We start from the raw sequence: 18,249 nt of genomic DNA, 5'->3' as shown, positions 1-18,249 counted from the left end.
GATAAGGATGCTTTATGTGATAGTTATATTGTTGAGTTTGCTCATGATGCTACTGAAAGTTATTATGAGAGAGGAAAATATGGTTGTAGAAATTTTCATGTTACTAAAACACCTCTCTATGCGCTGAAATTTTTGAAGCTACACTTGTTTTATCTTCCTATGCTTGTCACTTTGCTCTTCATGAACTTGTTTATTTACAAGATTCCTATGCATAGGAAGCATGTTAGACTTAAATGTGTTTTGAATTTGCCTCTTGATGCTCTCTTTTGCTTCAAATACTATTTCTTGCGAGTGCATCATTAAAACTGCTGAGCCCATCTTAATGGCTATAAAGAAAGAACTTCTTGGGAGATAACCCATGTGTTATTTTGCTATAGTACTTTGTTTTATATTTGTGTCTTGGAAGTTGTTTACTACTATAGCAACCTCTCCTTATCTTAGTTTAGTGTTTTGTCGTGCCAAGTAAAGTCGTTGATAGTAAGGTTCATACTAGATTTGGATTACTGCGCAGAAACAGATTTCTTTGCTGTCACGAATCTGGGCAAAATTCTCTGTAGGTAACTCAGAAAATTATGCCAATTTACGTGAGTGATCCTAAGATATGTACGCAACTTTCATTCAATTTGAGCATTTTCATTTGAGCAAGTCTGGTGCCCTTTTAAAATTCGTCTTTACAGACTGTTCTGTTTTGACAGATTCTGCCTTTTATTTCGCATTGCTCCTTTTGCTATGTGGGATGGATTTCTTTGTTCCATTAACTTCCAGTAGCTTTGAGAAATGTCCAGAAGTGTTAAGAATGATTGTGTCACCTCTGAACATGTGGATTTTTGATTATGCACTAACCCTCTAATGAGTTTGTTTCGAGTTTGGTGTGGAGGAAGTTTTCAAGGGTCAAGAGAGGAGGATGATACAATATGATCAAGAAGAGTGAAAGCTCTAAGCTTGGGGATGCCCCGGTGGTTCACCCCTGCATATTCTAAGAAGACTCAAGCGTCTAAGCTTGGGGATGCCCAAGGCATCCCCTTCTTCATCGACAACATTATCAGGTTCCTCCCCTGAAACTATATTTTTATTCCGTCACATCTTATGTGCTTTGCTTGGAGCGTCGGTTTGTTTTTGTTTTTGTTTTTGTTTTGTTTGAATAAAATGGATCCTAGCATTCACTTTGTGGGAGAGAGACACGCTCCGCTGTAGCATATGGACAAGTATGTCCTTAGGCTCTACTCATAATATTCATGGCGAAGTTTCTTCTTCGTTAAATTGTTATATGGTTGGAATTGGAAAATGATACATGTAGTAATTTGCTAAAATGTCTTGGATAATATGATACTTGGCAATTGTTGTGCTCATGTTTAAGCTCTTGCATCATATACTTTGCACCCATTAATGAAGAAACACATAGATCTTGCTAAATTTGGTTTGCATATTTGGACTCTCTAAAGTCTAGATAATTTCTAGTATTGAGTTTTGAACAACAAGGAAGACGGTGTAGATTCTTATAATATTTACAATATGTCTTTTATGTGAGTTTTGCTGCACCGGTTCATCCTTGTGTTTGTTTCAAATAGCCTTGCTAGCCTAAACCTTGTATCGAGAGGAAATACTTCTCATGCATCCAAAATACTTGAGCCAACCACTATGCCATTTGTGTCCACCATACCTACCTACTACATGGTATTTCTCCGCCATTCCAAAGTAAATTTCTTGAGTGCTACCTTTAAATTTCCATTCTTCACCTTTACAATATATAGCTCATGGGACAAATAGCTTAAAAACTATTGTGGTATTGAATATGTACTTATGCACTTTATCTCTTATTAAGTTGCTTGTTGTGCGATAACCATGTTCCTGGGGACGCCATCAACTACTCTTTGTTGAATATCATGTGAGTTGCTATGCATGTTCGTCTTGTCTGAAGTAAGGGCGATCTACCACTTTATGGTTAGAGCATGCATATTGTTAGAGAAGAACATTGGGCCGCTAACTAAAGCCATGATTCATGGTGGAAGTTTCAGTTTTGGACATATATCCTCAATCTCATATGAGAATAATAATTGTTGCCACATGCTTATGCATTAAAGAGGAGTCCATTATCTGTTGTCCATGTTGTCCCGGTATGGATGTCTAAGTTGAGAATAATCAAAAGCGAGAAATCCAAAATGCGAGCTTTCTCCTTAGACCTTTGTACAAGCGGCATGGAGGTACCCCATTGTGACACTTGGTTAAAACATGTGTATTGCGATGATCCGGTAGTCCAAGCTAATTAGGACAAGGTGCGGGCACTATTAGTATACTATGCATGAGGCTTGCAACTTGTAAGATATAATTTACATGATACATATGCTTTATTACTACCGTTGACAAAATTGTTTCTTATTTTCAAAATCAAAGCTCTAGCACAAATATAGCAATCGATGCTTTCCTCTTTGAAGGACCATTCTTTTACTTTTATTGTTGAGTCAGTTTACCTATTTCTCTCCACCTCAAGAAGCAAACACTTGTGTGAACTGTGCATTGATTCTTACATACTTGCATATTGCACTTGTTATATTACTTTGCATTGACAACTATCCATGAGATATACATGTTACAAGTTGAAAGCAACCGCTGAAACTTAATCTTCCTTTGTGTTGCTTCAATGCTTCTACTATGAATTATTGCTTTATGAGTTAACTCTTATGCAAGACTTATTGATGCTTGTCTTGAAGTACTATTCATGAAAGGTCTTTGCTATATGATTCATTTGTTTACTCATGTCATTTACCATTGTCTTGGATTGCTGCATTCATTACATGTGTTTACAATAGTATGATCAAGTTTATGATGGCATGTCACTCCAGAAATTATCTTTGTTATCATTTACCTGCTCGGGACGAGCAGGAACTAAGCTTGGGGATGCTGATACGTCTCCGACGTATCGATAATTTCTTATGTTCCATGCCACATTATTGATGATATCTACATGTTTTATGCACACTTTATGTCATATTCGTGCATTTTCTGGAACTAACCTATTAACAAGATGCCGAAGTGCCGCTTCTGTTTCTGCTGTTTTTGGTTTCAGAAATCCTAGTAACGAAATATTCTCGGAATCGGACGAAATCAACGCCCAGGTTCCTATTTTGCCCGGAAGCATCCAGAACACACGAGAACCGCCAGAGAGGGGGCACAGGCCCACCAAACCCTAGGCCGGCGCGGCCAGGGGGGGCCCACGCCCCCCTATAGTGTCGGCGCCCCTTCGACCTCCTGACGCCGCCTCTTCGCCTATATAAAGCCCCTGGACCTAAAACCTCGATACGAAAAAGCCACGGTACGAGAAACCATCCAGAGCCGCCGCCATCGCGAAGCCAAGATCTGGGGGACAGGAGTCTCTGTTCCGGCACGCCGCCGGGACGGGGAAGTGCCCCCGGAAGGCTCCTCCATCGACACCACCGCCATCTTCATCACCGCTGCTGTCTCCCATGAGGAGGGAGTAGTTCTCCATCGAGGCTCGGGGCTGTACCGGTAGCTATGTGGTTAATCTCTCTCCTATGTACTTCAATACAATGATCTCATGAGCTGCTTACATGATTGAGGTTCATATGAGTTTTGTATCACAATTCATCTATGTGCTACTCTAGTGATGTTATTAAAGTAGTCTATTCCTCCTCCATGATGTAATGTTGGCAGTGTGTGCATCATGAAGTACTTGGTTTATGCTATGATTGTGATCTCTTGTAGATTATGAAGTTAACTATTACTATGATGGTATTGATGCGATCTATTCCTCCTTTCATAGTGTGAAGGTTACGGTGTGCATGCTATGTTAGTACTTGGTTTGGTTGTGTTGATCTATCTTGCACTCTAAGGTTATTTAAATATGAACATTGAATTGTGGAGCTTGTTAACTCCGGCATTGAGGGTTCGTGTAATCCTACGCAATGGTGTTCATCATCCAACAAGAGTGTAGAGTATGCATTTATCTATTCTGTTATGTGATCAATGTTGAGAGTGTCCACTAGTGAAAGTATGATCCCTAGGCCTTGTTCCTAAATACTGCTATCGCTGCTTGTTTCTTGTTCTTTACTGCGTTACTACTGCTGCGTTACTACTGCTTGTTTACTGTCCTGGGCAAAGCACTTTTCTGGTGCCGTTGCTACTGCTACTATATATTCATACCACCTGTATTTCACTATCTCTTCGCCGAACTAGTGCACCTATTAGGTGTGTTGGGGACACAAGAGACTTCTTGCTTTGTGGTTGCAGGGTTGCATGAGAGGGATATCTTTGACCTCTTCCTACCTGAGTTCGATAAACCTTGGGTGACCCACTTAAGGGAAAACTTGCTGCTGTTCTACAAACCTCTGCTCTTGGAGGCCCAACACTGTCTACAGGAAAAGGAGGGGGACGTAGACATCAACAAGCACCGATAATCAAAGGGGAGGTGTTAGAAGACAAAAGTGTTCATTGCGAAAAGGCACATGCTTGGAAGGGATGCCTCAAAAGAAGAATCTTTTTAGAAAACCAATTTGATCTTTACCAAAATACACATGTTTGGGTGGGATGTCTCAAAAAATGCATCTCTTTCTTATACCTTCTAACCATGTATAAATAACTATTCACCTTTTGCTTCTACAATTCTACTCATTACCTAAATTACTACAGTAAATGCAACTTTACTTCGTATAAATAGAAAAGTAGTGCTCCTTACATTTCGTAAATTTGTTAAGCAAATAAAACCTTCCGTAGTAGCCTCCTCATCTAGGACATCCATTTAAGCCATTATGTTAAACGATATCTTCTAACCACTTTGAACCGATACAGTACCCTTATGTGAGTTCATCGTCACTTCAACATCATTTCTGAGATGCAATATGAGATGATGTTATTCACACGTTAACCCACCATCTATTGGAATAGGAGATGCTACGAGGGCATAAACATCTTTGAACTTCTGCGAGTCAGAGAGCATCGCCTATAAGGTTCCGAACACTGATGAAGCTGACAAGTGTTTCTAGATCAGAAGCAAGAGTAGACAACTACTCCCTGAAGATCAAAAGGACAATGTTTGCCTTGGGCTTCATCCAAAGAATTGGTTTCCAAACCGCATAGTGGAAATTCGCGTGGAAGTTTCTAAGTGGCACGACTAGCCGGCCTCACGCCCTCTTCGGTGAATGGTTTCTCTAGTTGGAGAACATGTACACAAGGAAGATGCGATCATGAAGTTCTCACTGGCACCGACACCACAAGGGTGGCGGTGAAAGAAGGTAACTCTATAAGAAAATTGTACTGTGTCCTTGACTTCTATATCTGCTCTCGCGCACCTTGCCTAATCAAACTCTACTTCTGAGTGGCGTGCATTGAGTCTGAGGAGATACGAGTCCCCTCGGTGTATCTTATTCCGTATTGGCTATGAAGCCTCAAGCTAACACATGAATATGGGCCACTTCATAATCAATCAAAACTAAGTCACAATAACATTTGTTCATAGCCACAATGAGCGGGAACTTTGGGACGTCGAGCCTAGGTGACCAACATATGGTGGAGTTTACGAATTCAAGGTGGGGACCCCTATCAATGGGAGAAATATGAAAATACTGCTTGCCTCTAGCCATTGGTGAGCAGGAACTTCTTCAAGCGCTTCCTCTAGCCATTGGTTTTCTAAAACTCCTATCCAAATCCATATTAATAAGCCATGACTTGGGGGCTTATTTGCAGACCTTGATAAGAAGGAAGAATAAGAAAATGATGTGATGAAGGGAGTTCTTCCATAAACCTCTCTTTTTAGCCCCGTTGGAGGAACTCTTGACCCTTTACATTTACTACTCCAGGCTACTAGAACTTTTGCACATGTACCATCTTATTCAAAACGTCGGGCCACTCCCAAAGCAAGCGTAAAGAAGTTGGCATAGAACCGACATCACATATGATGGAAACAGTGCAAAGATTCACTACAAAAGTATAGGGAACAAAACTAGTTAGTTCCTCAAACTTTATTGAAAAAGTTAGTTTCTCAAAGACCTTGTTCTCTTATTAACACCCCTCCCGCAGCCCCCATATCTTGATAATGACTTGGTTTACCCTTATTAGACCTTATGTGAGAAGCCATAATTTTGTACTCAGAGGTAGTTTGAGAAGGTCAACCAAGCATCACCCAATTCCTTAAGTCTGAAGTAAATTTGCATTCTTGCATGTAGATTATAAGAGACTATCTAGTAAAGACACTTTCATTGGATGGGTAGGGTTCCTTATCTTGTCATTCCCCATTTCATATAGTGATTAGGGTTTGACAATAGCTAGTGCAAAACCCTTTTGAATCTCCTCATAATATCGTCGTAGTTTGACTCATAAGCCACAAGTAAATGCACTCTTGAAAATGAGGAACTACCCATAGGCATCATGAGGTCTAGCCTACTATGGAAACCCCTTCAGTTGGCGGATGGCAAATGAGATCTACTCGTTAGATAGATGCGTGAAGACTTAAGACATGGTCTGGTTGGAGCCCATCACAATCTTGGCACCGATCATTCAACATGGAAGTTCCACCGATATTTGTGAATCCTAACTAGATGGAGCGGTATGCCTTGGTTGTACATCTTGAGCCACAATAACAGATTTACCAATCTACATTATGGCATTTACAACCATGGTATACTGGATCATAGGATTGCAACAAAGAAAATTTATAATATAACAATCTTATTTAGGAGGAAACCATGCGAGCTCTAACCTTGTCTGAAATTCGATGTGATTTCACCAATGCATATTGTGTTTCTATCTAACTTATATTGCTATTCAAATAACAAAAAACTTTAGGAATCATGCAATTTTTTGCATTGCATGTTCCAAGGCTTCTTGGGATCAATCTTAATTCAAGGCTTTCACTTTAGTAGTCGTTCAGCTTGAAAGACGACTCGGGAGGCTCGCTTTTCCACTTTACACCACCCTCATACAAATATATCATACAAATATTTTAGGATCCCATCCAAGTCGGGGAGGGTTATGGACCTTTCCTCACGTAGTTTCTTGAGAAACCCTTATCCGTGGGACCTAATTCATCTACCCCGTAGATCTGCTTCTGAAGTTGTGATCTCATGTGACTTTACTATTTTTTGTTTTGTTTTAATATAGGTCATAGGAACATGAACAACACAAAAATAGCACAAGTTTCAGACTACAAGTCTGTAATCTTCTAACAGGTAGTCATGTTTGTGAACCAGGTGCCACCTAAGAGTTGTGCTGCATAAAACTCCTAATGAAGCCACCTACTGCCTGCTAACAGTCAGCATGCTCTGGCTTGCCCATGGAGGCGATGGAACCTCTCTTCTGCGCACTCATGTTCATGTGACGTTCTTGTGCACCCCCGCCCCCTATTTCGATGGAGAGCCACTACCTTGTTTCATGAAATGGTACAACTCGTACCTCATGGTGTACGTTCCTCTCTCCAATGTCGCTAGCTCCATGTGCAGTGGCTACTGAGCCAATTTTCCTTTCCCATTCCTCCCTTGCTTGTGTCATTTTTACCGATCTAGATGTAGCTATCATAGTCATGGTAGCAGTGTCATGGGGGGATGGGTTCTCACCTTCCTTTGTGCCTAATCTATCATATATCTCATCATAGGCCCACCTCCTTGCTCCAATCACAAATCTCCTTGCATTCTTCTTAGCCCTTTTTTACTTCACCATGTTGATTGTGTTGTATCGGTGTGCCAACTCTTGTAGCACTCCTTCTTCTCCTTGATAACCCTTTGGACATCCTCATTCCACCACCATGTATCATTAGCTTTCGGCTTCTTACCCTTTTGTCACTCCAAGCACCTCCCTAGCTACCATCCGAATGCATGTACCCATCTTCACCCACATGCTATCTGCATATCCCTCTTCGCCCCATGGTCCTTTCGTGATCATCCTCTCCCAAAAGTTCTATTGTGCTTCACCTTTGAGCTTCCACCACTTCGTTCTTGTGATTTTGATGCCTTTATCCCGCATCACACGACCGTGAAAACGGAAGTTTGCTACCACAAGCTTATGTTGCACCACAACACACTCTCCAGGGATCACCTTGCAATCCAAACAAGCCCTCCTATCCCTTCTTCTAGTGAGAACAAAGTCAATCTGGTTATAGTGTTAGGCACTACTAAAGGTCACTAAGTGATATTGCCTCTTCCTAATGAAGGTGTTAGTGACTAACAAGTCATAGGCTACCGCAAAGTCTAGGATGTCTTTACCCTCCTGTTTTCTGTCGTCATACCCGAAGCCTCCATGCACACCCTCAAACCCTATGTTAGATGTGCCCACACGACCATTGAGATCTCCTCTAATGAAGAGCTTCTTGTTTGTCGGTACACTTCTGACGACATCATCCAAGTCCTTCCAAAACTGCCTCTTAGCGCTCATGTCGAACCCAACTTGTGGCGCATAAGCACTAGCAATGCTCAGGACAAGAATCCCAACTAACTTAACTAGGATGATCATATCCCCCTTTCTCCAAACGTTCACTAATACATCCTTAAGGTTCTTAATTTAACATGCCATGAGTTTTAATTGTGCGTTTTCAGATTTTCAACATTTCCACTATCCCTTGTTTCAAAGCATCCGCCTAAATTGTTTTCTAGGGTAAAATCGTACCTTTAAATTATTGATGCAGCTCGTGCCATGTACACCCTTCAATTCAAAGGACAGTTCTGGTGTAAAAGTTGGACAGATATTGTGAAAGTCAAGATAAGAGGGAGCGATTTTTTTTCTTCTTTTCCTCCTCGAAATATGCTTTCGCCCCGCTTTATAAATAAAGCCACACACGGTCAAACCGTTACAAAGTAGTGAGAAGAACCTCTTACAAAGCAGATCAAAAATAAGAAATAAGAAAAAGAAGTCGCCACACCCTCTAAGATACAACCGATACAACCAACAGAAGGTGAAACCCCGCCTCCTTGTGAAACCACCGGACAACATCGTCTCGCACCCACCAAGTTGTAGCTGGGAAGGGCCGCCTGCCCTCCCACTCCGGGCCGTGAAGCGCCGATCCTGCCAACACACAACCAGTACCGAGGCGAAGACAACAATGCCACGTGTGAAAGATAGGATGCCGTCGAGTCCACCCACGCTAGGATTGGAGAGCATCGAGAGAGGATCCGAGCATGCCTGCCAATGATGACGCGGAACGACCAAGGCAACTAAGCTCCACACGACGCCCCCAAGAGGGTGACGACGCTAGGCGCCGCCGCCGTCGAGACAAAATGGTCAAGGGTTTTCACCCGGAGCTCTGGCATGGGGAGGCGACCACAACGGTACCTCCAAGAGGGACACGACACCCGCAGGCGTCGTCACCGTTGGCGCCAAAGCGCTGGGCTTTCGCCCGAAATCACGCTCCACCATGCCAAGGAACCACGATCATCTGGTCGTCAACAAACCAAGCCTCCATGACACGATCTGGGAGTCGCCATTGCCGAAGCACCACCAACACCAGGAACCCCCGCCGCTCACTCCACGCCGTCCTCACGACCCAGGAGAGAAACCACCACCACAGCAGCGCCGCTCGCCGGAGAGCCAGACGAGCAGTTTCCAGGGCCGCCGCCCCGGCATCCAGACTCTAACCATCAACCAACGGCCACCTACAGCCAGCCAAGCGGTGTGATCGAGGGCGTCAATGACAAAACTAGGGGCAGTGCGCCGAGTGAAGCACGAGGAAGCTGCCACCCGAAGACCCGCCTGGCCCCGAATGGCCTCTGGCCGCACCGCACTCCCTGCGGACCCAGAGTTGCCCCAAATGTGCAAGCCTGCCAGGCCAGATCAGGCCCAGATATGCTTCGGCAATGGGTGTAAAACTCATTAATCACTTGGGAGGCCCATTAATCAATTTTTTTTCTTCTTTTGGGTGTAAGGGCATCTCCAACGGGGCGACCCATCCCGCGTCTGCGCGTCCGGATGGGTCGAACCGGACAAAAATAACACCCAACGCTTGGACCCAAACTAAAAACGGACCTCTGCCGCGTCCGGGACGACCCAAAGCCAGCCCAAATTTGTGTGGCTTTTGGGGCGAGCCGGAATAGCGTGGCAGTGACAGGAAAAAGGAGACACATCTTCTCTCTCCTCTGCTCCCTCTCTGTTTGCTTTTTGCCATGGATACCTTCACCCTCCCCGCCAGATTGAAGCTCACCTAGCTCACTTCCGCCGTCGACCTCCGCTGGAGACTCCCGGCGCCGCCGCCTCCTATTTTTTCCATCCCAGCTAGAAGTCGCCGGAGCCGAAATGAGCTCCGTGCTGCCGGCCTCGACGCCGATGAGCAAGGCGGAGACCACCGCGCCATGTACTCCGCCCGTGCCATGGCCTGCCCACGCAGGGTGTCGGTCGCCACAGCACGCGCGCGCATCGCCGAGCTCCGTGCAGGGCGTCGGCAAGCTCCGTGCAGGGCGCAGGACCACGTCGCCGTGCGCCGCCTAGCTAGGGCTCGAGGCCATCCTCGCAGCTGCTCCGAGCCGCGAGCGCCCTTGCTGGCCGCCACGCGCGCGTGAAGATGCGGCGCGCGTCCGCGCGTCCTTTGTGCGCCGCAGCCCCACCCCGCCGCAGCTCCCGCACGACGCGCGCCGCAGCTCCGCCGAGGCCGCGCGGCAGCTCGCGCACGCCGCTGCACTCGCCATGCCACCCCACGCCGGCCACTCGCCACGCCGCCCCACGCCGGCCTTGCCACGCCACGCCACCGCGGGGGCCGGCCGTGCGGGCACGGGGCTGGCCGCGCCTCGCCTCGCCCCGTCGCCGGCCTCGCCACGCCGCGCAGGGGGCTCGTGCCGTGCCGCGCCTCGACGCCGCCCCGTCGCTGGCCTTCGCCATGACGCGAGCGCCTCGACGCCGCCCCGTCCGTGCCGCCCGTCGCTGGCCTCGACACCGCCCCATGCCGCGCCTCGACGCCGCTCCGTCCATGCCGCGCCTCGGGCCGCCGCCGTCCCAGGCCCGCGCCATCTCGTGTCGCGCCGCACGCCCTGGCCCGCGCCTCGCCTCGCGCGCCAGGGACGCGCTGCGCTGGACGCCGCGCCCGCGGGGAGGGCAGGGAGCGGGGCACAGACTCGCCTATGCCTGCGCACGCGACTCGCCGGCCTCGCCCGCCACGCCGTCTGGCCGCGCCGCTGCACTCGCTCGCGGAGTAGGGGCGCGCGCGGGCTCGCCGGCGCCGGCCGCGCCGCGCCCAAGCCGTCGCCGGCCTCGCCACGCCCACGCCCGCCTCGCACCTGCGCGCAGTGCCGGCCGCGCCGCGCCCACGCCGTCGCCCGCCTCGCCACGCCTACGCCCGCCTCGCACCTGCGCAGCGCCGGCCTCTGCCTCTGTTTGTTCTAGTTTTGGGTTTGGGTCGTATGTAGCGTTGGGAATTAAAAATGTGGCCGGATGTGTGTGGGCGTCCGGGTGACATCCGCGTGTCCGCACGGCGACCCAAACGACCCGAAACGGACGTGAGTTGGAGATGCCCTAAAACTCGAGATATGCTCGAAGTAGGACACAAATAGGCCCTTTCCCACAGTTACAGTCGATGCATCCACTTGCATGTACATGAAATCATATACATAGTCACTTCAACTGATATTTCCTTGTCGCCTAGCATTAAGTGATATTGATGTGGCCAGTACCTAATACGATAGGTACAAACATTGTGTAATTCTGGTTTGCAGGTCTTCTTATATGTATGGCAATTGTGGACTCGTTGCGCATATGCATGTACGTTAGAACTTAAGCTTCATTGTAATGAAGCTCGCTGGCTCGCTGCATAAGCTTATACTGATTTTCATGAAAGATATATATTCAAAATAAAGCCCCCCTACACAATCAAAAGCCTACATAAACAAGTTTCGCAAGACACGTTGGATATTTAATACATGCATCTAGACACTATTTCACATATGGATATATTTAAATTTTAACAAAGTTAAGACAAGTTTCATAGGAGGGAGGCCCATCTATAAAAGTAGCCGCACGTGGGATTGATTAATGAATCGGCGAGCTACATGGAACTAGGGAGATCCCTGTGAATCTAAAAAAACGAATTGGGGAGTTTGCATCACGAATATATGAATCCTAACCGCATGCATCCAGAGAGAAAAACACATATGGTAGTATTGGCATGAGTACTAAATACAATATTGTCACTAGCTATGGTGAGCACTGACAAGTTTTAATCTTTTATAAAAGTTCAGCTAATAATGACCCTCCTCCAAAGTTTAAGCAAACCTAATACTTTTGGTCAATGAACTTTTTTTTTACTCCTAGGTATATTTGTTCAATGAAAGAAAGGTCAACATTGAGAAAAATGGTCATATTTTTGCTAAAGCTATAGATCAAGGTTATTATTTTTGAACTTTCAAATTTTTTTTTGAAGCAAAGAAGATTTTATCCTGTAAAATTCCCATGGTTGTTCTATATTCCAAACTCCTAAGGGCATTGAGCTTTCAAAAAAACATTGTTCCTCCAAAAAAGTATTTTCTAAACAGTACAAAAGTTCTTCCTGATGTTAAGAATTAAGACATGTGCCGGTGAAATAACCAAGAACACGAGAGAGTCTAATGTTGGGAAAAGGTTATGTTTGGCGAAAGTTTGGAGGAGGATCATCCTTTGGTTGGACTTTCACAAAATGTTCAAATTTATGAAAATTACACTAGCTATGAGGCTTAGGGAATTGCTTGCGTATAATTTGAAATTTCGCCATAATTAAGGTATAACCCAGCGTAACTTGTAATAATAATTGCAATGCATAGAGTGAACTTTGCTATGGGGAGCAGGCGAAATTATTTTGAAGTCTTTAATTATAGGCCACCAGACCTTAAGCTTAAGACAACTTAAGTAATTGCACTATGTATGCCTCTGCGTACCTTTTGCACATAGTGGTGTGATTTTTGTAGTGATGCCATGCATTAGGGAAGATAGGATTTAAGCGTTGTGAGTCTTGGATAGTTTTGGCGCGTACCAGACTACATGGCTGATTCAAGACAACGTACATACACTGAATCAGCCGCCTGCGAGCATTTAAATAAATGCAAGCGAGGCCTGTACTGCCTCACATAGCAGAAGCATAAAATACTGTAGTGTGCACTGGTGTAACAGTGCAGTGTGTAGCCATCTCAAAGCAGCCAGCCACTGGCCTCACCGGAGTGGCTGCCGATCAACTGCCGGAACGGCGTCAGAAAACAAACTAGCGGCGACCCGGATCGGAGACAGAAGAGGTGCCGGATCGGAGAAAGAAAATTAGCTAGCGGCGGCAAGAGTGAGGTGCCGGCCGGCGAACCACGCATTCGCACGGGAAAAAAAAAAGTGAGTGCTTTTGGAGACAATTAGGTAGCTTGATTCTAAGTGAGAGCAACAAATCGCCGGAGGAGAAGAGGGGGAAATGGGGGGGCACTTACGTTGCCGGCGCGGCGAAGCGGTGGAAGGTGCCGTCGAAGGGGCTGACGATGAGGAGCGCGACGTCGGCGTCGCAGAGCACAGCCAGCTCCTCCGCCTTCTTGACCAGCCCCGCCTGTCGCTTCCGGAAGCAGATCCCCCGCCGCCTCCGGTCCTCGATCCGCCGCAGCACCACGCGCCCCCGCTGCCGCGCCATCCTCCTCAGCTCCTCTTCCTTCCCGAACGAACGGCCGGGAGAAACGGAGGGAGGCGGGGCTTATGTAGTAGCCGCGCTTCCTCATGGCCTCCCCCTCGCCGTCGCTCGCTTTGCCGGATTCGCTCCGCACCGGCCAGGGAATAATCTCTTGGCTGGGACTGGGATCGATCGAGTCGAAAATTTGGTTGCCACTCTGTGCTTCTCTGTTTAGTCGAGCGCGCATAAAGAAATAGTATATAAATAAATCCAAAATCGAAATGTTGTTCCGGATTGGGTCGGCCGGGAGATGGCTGGCCCACCGTATATAGGGCACGCGAATAGCTACTGTACATGAGGTACGTCGTCGCGTTGTCGGACCAAGGGTGGTGGAGTACGCCCAAGCCCCAGCACGGCCGGGTCGGGGAGCCTCGCGCAACTCGACACCTTGCAATTGCACTGTTGTACGGTCTTCTAGTTTCTTCGGTCAGCCCAGTTTCGATCTTAGGGAGGAGAGCCCGGCGAATTTTTTTTAAATAATACGAATTTTTTATTTAATTCGAGGAATAGCGCGCGATTTGAAAAAATTCGGAAACTGTGACCTGGTCGGTCAGCAGCCGACCGATCGGACAGCAGCGGGCCGATCGGCCAGCAGCTGACCGATTGCAGGCCGAGCGCAGGCGGGGGCAGGCCGACCAGCCTTGTCGGCCACTAGCAGGCCGATCGGCCGGTAGCCGGCCGACCGTGCATGCCGCACGCCTTTCCACGCCGCAGACGTTCGTAGCTGCCTCCCGTGTCCGTCTCCTTTTATTTTATGCGCCGCAGACGCTCGCAGCTGCACTGTTTTCTCTTCTTCCTTCCTCCTTTCTTCTTCCTTGCTCCTGCAGCACACGAAAATAGCTCGAAGAACTCTGCGTTTTTCGCAGATCCCCAGTGATTTAGCCAATAAAACTTCACCATTTTGCTGGTATTAGTTGAGGGAAGCCCGATCTACAGATGAGTTAGGGTTTGGAGGCGTTTGGTGGTGCTGTTTAGCAGCAATGGTGATGAAGTGGTGGAGGTTGGTGGTGGTGTAAGGGGCTGAGCTGCTGCTGTGGATTGGTGGTGGTGGTGAGCTGCTGCGTGCTGTTCGTGCTGCTGCTGTTGGAGAGGCTGCTCACGCTACAAGGGTAAACCCTAATCTTTGCATATTAGTGTTAACTGTGTAGGTTTATGTGGGCTGGTTGTAGTGTTAGTGTATGTATGTGCTTTGTAGTAGTTACGTTTGTTGACGTGGGCGGAATTTTTTTAGGTGAGCAAAGATGGCAGATGTAGTGAAGATAGTATTTTACTATGGTATGGGTAGTGTCCGATCAAATGAAATGGGAGTTGATCTGAGTGAGTTCAAATATGTAGAGATGAGTATGACTGCTCCTAGAACATGGACAATTGAGCAGGTGAAGGATTGGTTGACAGAATGTTTCGGGCTTAATCCTGAAGTGCATACAGTGGGTGTGCATGCATTGTGGACTAAGTCGGTATCAAACATTTTGTGGTATCTGAGGCCTGTAGATGATACCTCTAAGTGGGTGAGCTGGTTAAAAGGGTCTGAAAGGAGAGGAACTAACCCTGTGGCATTAGTTCTTCCGGTGGCGAAGGAGGTAGCGCCTCCTGAAGGCGGTTACAGTGGAGGAGGTGGTTACGAATCAGGTCAGAGCAGTCAAGCACCCGGCGGTGGCGGTGATTACGAGCCTGAACAGAGCAGCCATGGGGAAGATGTTTATAGTGGTCAGGGTGATGGTTACACAGGAGAAACAGTGTACAAAATTAAGATACAATAGAGCTGAAATTTAAATACTGTTTATCCCTACAACAGAATTTAAGATACATAAAAAAACTTAAACTTAAACTAAAAACGCAGCACACCCTTTCCCTTGCCCTTCAACGATGCAGCTTTCATGGCTTTGGTGCTAGGCTCGAAGTCGTCGTCCGAGTCGACGACCGGCGGTGCAGCACTCTTGCCCTTCGACGATGCAGCTTTCTTCGCCTTGGTGCTAGGCTCGAAGTCATCGTCCGAGTCAACGACCGGCGGTGCTGCACTCTTGCCCTTCGAGGAATTGGCACTCTTGCCCTTCGACGATGCAGCTTTCTTCGCCTTCGTGCTAGGCTCGAAGTCGTCGTCCGAGTCGACGACCGGTGGTGCAGCACTCTTGCCCTTCGAGGACTTGGCACTCTTGCCCTTCGACGATGCAGCTCTCTTCGCCTTGCTGCTAGGCTCAAAGATATCATCGTCGTCCTCACTCTCAACCGCCCACCGTGCTGGATATTTCAAATCCCTTTCCCTATCTTCTTCATTCTTCCATGTTAGTGACTTCCACTTCTCATTCAACCTGATAAGCTCACACCTTATCTCCCGTGGGCTGCGAGCAGGCATCTTCTTCACTGGCCACCCATAAGAATATTTCTCAAACTCCCTACCCACCTTACGCAGCAAGGCGTCGCTACTGATGAACTCCTCGAATGTGTCTACCTTACTCTCCGTCATCACTTTGCGGGCCTCGTCTAGAAGAGGCCCGGCCATGAATTCGTTGAAAAGATGGGGGGGATTCTTATATGGGGGATCCATCTTCTTCACAGAATACACTGAAACACAAGGAAACGGTTGGGGGTTTTTATAGGCTACAAGAGATGACTTTCGGCGGGAAGATTGAGCGGGAAAATTGGGCGGGAAAAAGTGGCGGCAGATTTCGGCGGGAATAAATGGCGGGAAAATTGGGCGCGAAAAATTGGGCGGGAATAAATGGCTCGAAAATTGGGCGCGAAAAATTGGGCGGCAAATTTCGGCGGGTAACACTTGAGCCAAAATTTCGGACACAACAATTTTGCGGCAAATTCATTTCACATTAATACTAAAACTGAAATAAAGATACATTGAAGCTGTAATTAAAATACGCCTTATCACTACAACGGAATTTAAGATACAATGACAAACTAAAACTGAAATTAAGATACATAGCTAGTACGACACATCACACTACTTTCCCTGCGTCCACCGTGGCCATTTTCCAGACTTGTCGCCGCGTTCTTCTGCCGCTTGCGCCTCAGCAGCTCTTTCCCTTAGTCTCTTCCTTTCTGCTTCACGAGCCTCCCTGCGCACCTCTTCCTCTGCAAACCTACGTGCAGCCTCATCATCCATCCTCTTCTGATTCACCTCGCGATTACGAGCTTGTTCCGCCCTAAGTTTCTGTATCTGCCTCTCTCGCTCTGCTTTTTCATTAGCACGAACCTTTTCCCAACGCTCCTCCTCAAAGAACGTTGCCCACGCACGCCGGTGTTTCTCCTCAACCTCCTAACGCGCCCAATCCGGCTGCTCCGTGTCTATCCAGTGAAACCATTTGCATAGGGGCGGGGGAGACTGCAACACAAACAATAACATTAAATCACATTCATAAATAAATTTATGCGTACATAAAATTATGTCGAAACATACCGGCGGCCTGGTGGACGACGAAGCTGAACTACGGGGTGGATCATGCTCATAGCTCGCACACATAAAAAATTTCATGCCGAACTGGTCGGAGAAATCCTCCACCTGCTTAACCTTAGCAAGACGGCCGCACCAACACCGCTCCGCAGTCACACCCGGGGGCAAACTTGCAACCTTCGCCTTCACCGGCCTTAACTCCTGGTCAGAGCACGGCACACTCATGATGGCTAAGGGTGAGCCAACAGAAAAAATAGAGAGATAGAAGCACTTGTGCAGCGATGAGTGTCGATGCCTGCTTTTATAGGAAAAAATCCGAGAGCGTGGCGGGAAAATATAGCGGGAGATGGTGGCGGGATAAATTTGGCGGGAGATGGTGGCGGGAAGAAGTGGCGGGATAAATTTGGCGGGAGATGTTGGCGGGAAGAAGTGGCGGGAAGGGTGGCGGCAAAGGGCGAGAGGGAAATACGGCGGTGTGAACGGGAGCGGGAGAAGATATGGCGGGAAAATAATGGGGAGAAGTGCCAGCAGATATCCCTAGTAATAAACCTAAACTAAATCCATGCAAGGGGTGGGGCTACTTTCTGACTGTCAGAGAGCAGGGCAGCCGACTCTCAATCGGCCGGCTACTGACCGATCGGTCGCAGTCGACCGACCAGTCACGCTTCGGATTTTTTCAAATCGCGCGCTATTCCTCGAATTAAATAAAAAATTCGTATTATTTAAAAAAAATTCGCGGAGAGCCCGCAACATACTTTCGCTTTTCCCAACTGTGCACGCGCCGGGAACGTTCAGGAGCAGGGTAGTTCGGGCGATACATAGCTAGAAATGCTAGCTAGGGTTTAGCCCTGCCACAAATATGAGATGAGCACACCAAAGCAACACTACCAAAAACCGAACTTTTCCTCTCGGCTGGCTATTTTCCTGTGAGGCCCGGATTAGTTCCTAGGAAAAAATATAATCCTGACGGGTTTTCTATGGACGCCAGGAATATACTGTATTTTGCTGTGGGCTCGCCCGGCCCGCATAACACATTTTCATGTGTGTAGTTCAGCCCACAGGAATTATTTTACAGTTAGCCCACCACCGGGTATCCGCGAAAGGTGAGTTCGCGGGCCAACATTTCCATCTCCGCGCCAACTCTAGAGTATTCGTGCCATGGCTTCACGGGAGAAAAAAAGAACACTAGATAAGGCAATCCCTAGAAAAATTCCCCATTTCTTTGTCTTCTTCACGTACTCAGTACTCACCGCCG

General features: G+C 47.4%; 1 protein-coding gene across 1 annotated transcript in view; it reads right to left on the bottom strand.

Annotated features, from left to right (window-relative positions):
- LOC127324207 (MADS-box transcription factor 18-like) overlaps window positions 1-13,806 on the bottom strand; it is a 56,846-nt gene extending 43,040 nt beyond the window's left edge. Inside the window, exon 1 of the mRNA XM_071826413.1 lies at window positions 13,362-13,806. Within this exon, the coding sequence (XP_071682514.1) occupies window positions 13,362-13,555 (194 nt within the window). The 5' untranslated portion in view covers window positions 13,556-13,806. The remainder of the gene's footprint in view (window positions 1-13,361) is intronic.
- Between the last annotated feature and the right edge of the window lie 4,443 nt (window positions 13,807-18,249).

The sequence above is a fragment of the Lolium perenne genome, chromosome 2 (genome assembly GCF_019359855.2).
Source record: "Lolium perenne isolate Kyuss_39 chromosome 2, Kyuss_2.0, whole genome shotgun sequence".
Classification (NCBI taxonomy): domain Eukaryota; kingdom Viridiplantae; phylum Streptophyta; class Magnoliopsida; order Poales; family Poaceae; genus Lolium; species Lolium perenne.
The sequence above is the reverse complement of the archived record's forward strand: the minus strand, read 5'-3'. Positions and strand labels throughout refer to the sequence as shown.